This window comes from Bidens hawaiensis, unplaced genomic scaffold, assembly GCF_021521415.1.
Source record: "Bidens hawaiensis isolate Kalapana, Puna unplaced genomic scaffold, B.hawaiensis_p1.1 tig00008125_1, whole genome shotgun sequence".
In the NCBI taxonomy this organism is placed as follows: Eukaryota; Viridiplantae; Streptophyta; class Magnoliopsida; order Asterales; family Asteraceae; genus Bidens; species Bidens hawaiensis.
In genome coordinates, this window is record NW_027491578.1 from 353,619 (window position 1) to 359,588 (window position 5,970).

Genomic DNA, 5,970 nt, shown 5'->3' on the forward strand with positions numbered 1-5,970 from the left:
TGTAAAGAACGCCTAGAGTGTTCTTATGCTATAATGTAATTATTGTATATGTGAAGTATGTGTATACAGGTACACGAATGGTATGTGAGTTCTACGTTCGACATAGTAAGTTAGGATGGCAAATCCCTCTAGCTTCTATCGGGCATAGACTCGGCTGGTGATGGCGTAGTTAAGGACTACGAGCCTTATACGTGAAGTAGATGATAGATGTAAACGTAGATAAGGACTGCGGACCTTATACGTAATGTAGATAGGCGTCAGCATAGGAAAGGACTGTGAACCTTATACGTGCTGTATTTGTAGCATAGGGGAGGACTGCGAACCTCGTACGTGCTATGAATTAGGTTGCAACATAGGGAAGGACTGCGAACCTTGTACGTGTTGTGGATGTATTTCAGCATAGGAAAGGACTGTGAACCTTATACGTGCTGATTTTGTAGCATAGGGGAGGACTGCGAACCTCGTACGTGCTATGAAATAGGTTGCAACATAGGGAAGGACTGTGAACCTTGTACGTGTTGTGGATGTATTATGGTATAGGGAAGGACCGCGGACCTTGTACGTACCATAAATGGTGAACATAGATAAGGACTGCGAACCTTGTACGTGTTCACGACCTTGAGTACAGGTATAGACGGCGGACTATGAACGTACTCTTGGTAGACTGAGGTTAGTGATTGTAGATATGTATGTATGTATGGTAGTAAGTATGTATGTAGAACAGAAGGGTAACTAGTGAAGTATGGATATGTATCTTCGGATATGTATGTATGTGTGTGTATTGTATGGCGTTCGTTTAACTAGAACTCACTCAGCGTAGCTGACTTTTAGTATGCACGCAGGTAAGCTGATTATAGAGTTAGCATGAGGATGGCACATGGCATGGATTGAACGGCTGGCATCTGAAGAAAGAAGAAAAGATGTTTTAAATATGAAGTTTTGTGTTATGGTATCAAAGAAAAGATTTAATGTTTTGTAACAAATGATTGATGTTTTACATTCCGCGAAAAGTTTTAATAAACTCTGATTTGCAGAACTGTGTTTATGAGTAAATCCGACGCTAAAGTAAGGCTACCGGTGACGGGGCCTTACACAACAAAATGTTCTTCAAAACATATAAGCTCCTTATTTTATTTGAATATGTCGCAAGTGTTAACATTTTCGAATTAGTGAAGATCCAACTCTAACTCAAACTCTTCACCTATCAACACGGACAAATCCGAGATCTCCGCAATCCCAAACCGTCCACCACCACCAACATTCACTGTCCCACCATGTATTTCCGCCTTATCGCTTGTACATAGAGCACAACTAGTTGTACTCGAAGCATTTTCCAACCCAATAAACGTCACCTTTTCAATTATCCACTTTTGACTCAACGCGAAATTTTCATTTTCGACACTCGATCTCAATGTCACTTTTTTTCCCACAACTTGGCTAGTAAATCTCACAAATGTCGACTTCCCTTCTACCCCACCAACCTCGGTTTCCTCCCCATTATCCAAAAACACCTCCCCGGTGCTATTGGCATCGCTACTAACCGCAACCAGTATATGAAACGAGGTCAACCTAGCTTCTTTAGTAGTCAAAGCTTCTTTTTGTAAAACCAATATATTCCCTTCACGAATGTGAACATTTATATGGTCAGCTGGTGCTTCGAGTTTAACACGGGTCCCTGGGCCCACACTGACCACATTGGAATAGTTAAACAAGTCAAACCAGTTTCCAGATGGGAAGTACGCATCAACTTCAACTGTTTTTGGCGTCAAAACCGGGGACACTAACACACCTTTGCCAATTAGAAACTGAGTGCTAATGTCATACGTGTTGGTGTCTTGTGGGAACGAGAAAAACAATGGTCGCGCTATTGGAGTTCCCTTTAAATGTGCGGTGTACATTAACGTGTACAAGTAAGGAAGCATTTGGTAGCGCAATCCAAGCACCTTTCGAGATGTTGCAGCCACCGAATCCCAAAGATAAAGTTCTTGTCGTGTCGTTGCTTTATCCGAATGGTCCCTTGCGAAAGGATAAAAGGCGCCTAACTGATATTTAAAATTTTAAACAAGTTAATGAGATTAATAACAGTTTAATAAATACCATCATATTAATAATGTATACCTGAATCCATCTTTGGCAAAGTTCTTCAGTAGTATTTTCAGAAAACCCGCATATATCAGCACCAACCATTGGAACACCAAACAACCCGGAATTCAATATGCTCGGGATGGAATACGCCAAGTCATCCCATGTGGCAGCATTGTCCCCAGTCCAATGTGCTGTCAACAAACCAGACCCCACAAATGTCGATCTAGAAAGTACGAACGGTCTTTTACCAGTTACTTCTATTAACGCATTCTTTGTAGCTCTAGCTTCCAAAAATCCATACAAATTATGTGTATCATAAGCAGTGATATTGCCAAAGTGCAGAGAACTTGCAGGCACGGTTTTATCGTTAATGGGCCTTTGGAAACCGGCATTGTTAATCTTGTAAGGTGGGTTATCAAGTTTAGATGATGGAAGTGGAGGTGAGGATATGAAATTTGATACTTCATTCATGTCAATCCAAAGGCCGTCAAATGGTAAAACGTCATGAAACCTTTTGATCTCGTCGCCCCAAAAGATTGCTCCTTTTGGGTTTAAAAAATCCGGGAAGTTAACAACACCGGGCCAAACCTCACCTATATAAGGTTTACCGTCACGCTTTATATAAATATCAGCTTGCAGTCCTCTTATGTAAGTTTCATATGTTGTGTTTATACTAATACCTAAACAAGTAAATTAATAACAACAAATTATTGTATATATAACAAATGTGCGCGCGGGAGAAAATGGTTAAGATGAATACCTGGATCTAATATGATCACATATTTCTGACCATTTTGGTGAAGGTTTTGAACAAATGGTGACATTTTCGACAGCGGGAAGTTGACAGGGTCTAGTGTGAAATCTTTGTAAGCATCCATGTAGTCGATATCCGTCCACATAACCTCTAACGGGATCTTGGCTTTCGCATAACCAGCAACAACACCTTCAAGATCTTGAACGTCTTTGTAACCATATCGGCATTGATGGAATCCTATATACAAATAAAAACATATATTAACTTCAATAATCCAAATCTTGAACATATATTATCAAATTGAAAATAGAGTAAATTTCGGTTTTCGTTCCCATGATTTGTCCAAATTTTAGTCAAATAGTTTCAAATTTGCGATTTTCGTCCCTGTAGTTTCATGCACTTGCAATTAAACCTGAATCTACTAATCTCGTTAAGTTTGGTCGTTAAAAATCATCAGTGTGCCCTGCACATGAGGGGCATTTTTGTCCTTTTTTCCCCCCAAATACACCCCAGACCCTCACGTGAGGGGGCTTGCGAATTAGGACTGGGGTTTATTTGGGGAGAACAAGGACAAAACTGCCCCTCACGTGAGGGGTATGCTGATGGGTTTAACGACCAGACTTAACGATGTTAATGAATTCGGGTTTAATTGCAAGTGAAATGAAACCATAGGTACGAAAATCGCAAATTTGAAACTATTGGACTAAAACCGCAGATTTAGACAAATCACGGGGACGAAAACTGCAGTTTACTCTTAAAATAAAAAAGGCGGTAAATTGCATATGAACTCACCGAATGACCAATAAGGCATGGGAGTCGGCCTACCGATGAGTTGAGTGTACTGATTCATGACTAATTCCGGTGACGGTCCAGCAAAGAAATAGAAATCAAGAACACCACCAATTACTTTGTAAGTAATACTATCACCACTATACACAACATCCATACCATTGCTATTAAGCAGCAACACTCCATGAGTAGTTCCCGCCAACACTTTACCATCCGAATCAGGCGATCTAACATCCATATAAAATGGATGCGATCCATACAAATTAACATCCAGATTCCTACTTCCAATATCAGCATTCCAAAGAGTAAGGGTCTGGTTACGTGTTAACTTAAACGAACTTTTCGTATGCTCTCCAAAACCGTATATAGAAGACTGATAACCAGGTACTGAAGATGTTAGTTCAAGGTACTGGTCTTTGAAGACAAGAACATTGGTAGAGGTATCGAATAGTATATCGCCAGTAGAGTGACGAGCGACTGTGAATCCGAACTGGGTGGTGTTGTGGAGCGTTAGAACAAGATCGGAGATGGGATCAGAGAGAATGAGGTTGGCTGGGTGATCATGATCAGATTGTTGTGGTAATGTATTATAAGGTTGTGATTCGCGTGGAAGAACCTGGTTCGGGATTTCCCATCTTTGGTTTTTCGCATCAGTTATTCGAATCCTTAATCGATCACCTGTTTCATAGCTTCAAGAACAAAAATTTTAACATGTCAAATTCTTTTTACTTTTTTTTTCATAATCAATTAATAAAGAATTAAGTATTAAGTGAATTACATAATTGTCCATATGCCTTGTTGATATAGTAAAACTGGTTTATGTATTTCATCTGTCTCTAAAACAAACACTATGGCATATCTACACAATTTGATTTCTTAGTGTTTTCATTTTTAGAGAGTTTTTTCATAATATTTATATTGTAACAATTAGTTTATTAAAGATTTTAGAATGATGAGAATGATTCATGGTTATAATAATAACCATTAGGCATGTGTCCAATATTTTAATCAATTGGAATAAAAAAAAGTTTGCTAAAAAGATCAAAATAACTACAACTGACATTAAAAGGGAAGTGAAGAGAGGCCGTGAGGTTCAAAGTTCGAATCAGATCCCAACCAGGTTATACTACAGTGGGTGTTTCTCCATAACTAGAGACTGTGTGCTTGGGATGTCCAGCACTGTCTACGATCACTGGCGTATGTGATCATCTTTTGTCACTGATTACCCCGGGTAGCTGAGCTTTCTTCGTTGGCAGATAAAAAGTTTACAACCAACGACAACGACCTTGGTAGAATCGGAGACCTGAATTTCGTCACTTGGTGACTCGTTTTAATTCTCCCCTGAGAGTTTATTTTATATATTTACAAAACTATACACAACAAACCGAGTCTTGAGATATCAATACACATGAATCCATTATCCATACTCTGGTTGCATACTAAAACAGTAAAACTGCCACTTAAATGTAACTAATCCATAACAGAACAAAAAACTGAATTCCAAAACCAAATTAGGAAATAAAAACTTTTTTTGGTCATAAGAAAATAACACTGTTACATCGAAACAGAAAACAAACAGACAACAAGCTACGCCACTAACTATGAATTGTTCTCAAAACAAAACAAAATATTAAAACATGAAGTATTTGTTTGCTTGATATAGAATACAAAAATTAAGGAAATAGATGTACCTTGCGATGAGCCGAAGTTCATCGATGTCCGGTCCAAACACGGAAGACTTCTTGTTGAGTTGAAGATCAGCTACCAATGTTTTTTTTCCTACACCAATAGATCGGAGATAGTAGCCATAACCAACCGGTTGGTTATCTTGATCTGCACCAGTTACTGCGAGCAGTAGTAATAATATAACAACTATTGACACCATTGTTTATTTAGATTCATAGGAGTTGATCTAATTAATCTGCTTGTTGTAAATGTACAAAAATCAACTACACCACTCACTAGTGGTTCTTAAATGCTTTGTCTTGTCTCATGTGTTCCATGAGCCGGCTGATGGATATGACTAGATGAGATATTTTGTTGATGGAATGTATAAATTTAAAAGAATTATATATATATATATATATATATATATATATTATATTCAACTTTTTACTATTCATCATAACATGGAATATGAAACACCGTTTTTTTTAATTTGATAACTGCACGGTTATTCACAACGACCTGGACCGACAACTTTCAGGTTTTACTACTGACCGGGTTTTACCGACCTTTTTGTTTAGTTTCACTACCGTCACAAATGTAATCGAAGCCGGCCGAATTCACATAGACTCACCGCGTAACGAAAACTGACCGGATGCCGATTTTTTTTAATTATG

The 5,970-nt window shown here is 38.4% G+C and overlaps 1 protein-coding gene across 1 annotated transcript; it reads right to left on the reverse strand.

Moving 5' to 3' along the window:
- Positions 1–1,156: 1,156 nt before the first annotated feature.
- On the reverse strand, positions 1,157–5,670 carry LOC143637141 (alpha-glucosidase-like). Its single transcript, XM_077104589.1, has 5 exons — positions 5,320–5,670; positions 3,632–4,317; positions 2,846–3,076; positions 2,119–2,765; positions 1,157–2,042 (listed from the first exon to the last, which is right to left on the reverse strand). Exons 1-5 carry the CDS (start codon positions 5,511–5,513, stop codon positions 1,167–1,169), a joined length of 2,634 nt encoding a protein of 877 aa, XP_076960704.1. The 5' UTR covers positions 5,514–5,670; the 3' UTR covers positions 1,157–1,166.
- Between the last annotated feature and the right edge of the window lie 300 nt (positions 5,671–5,970).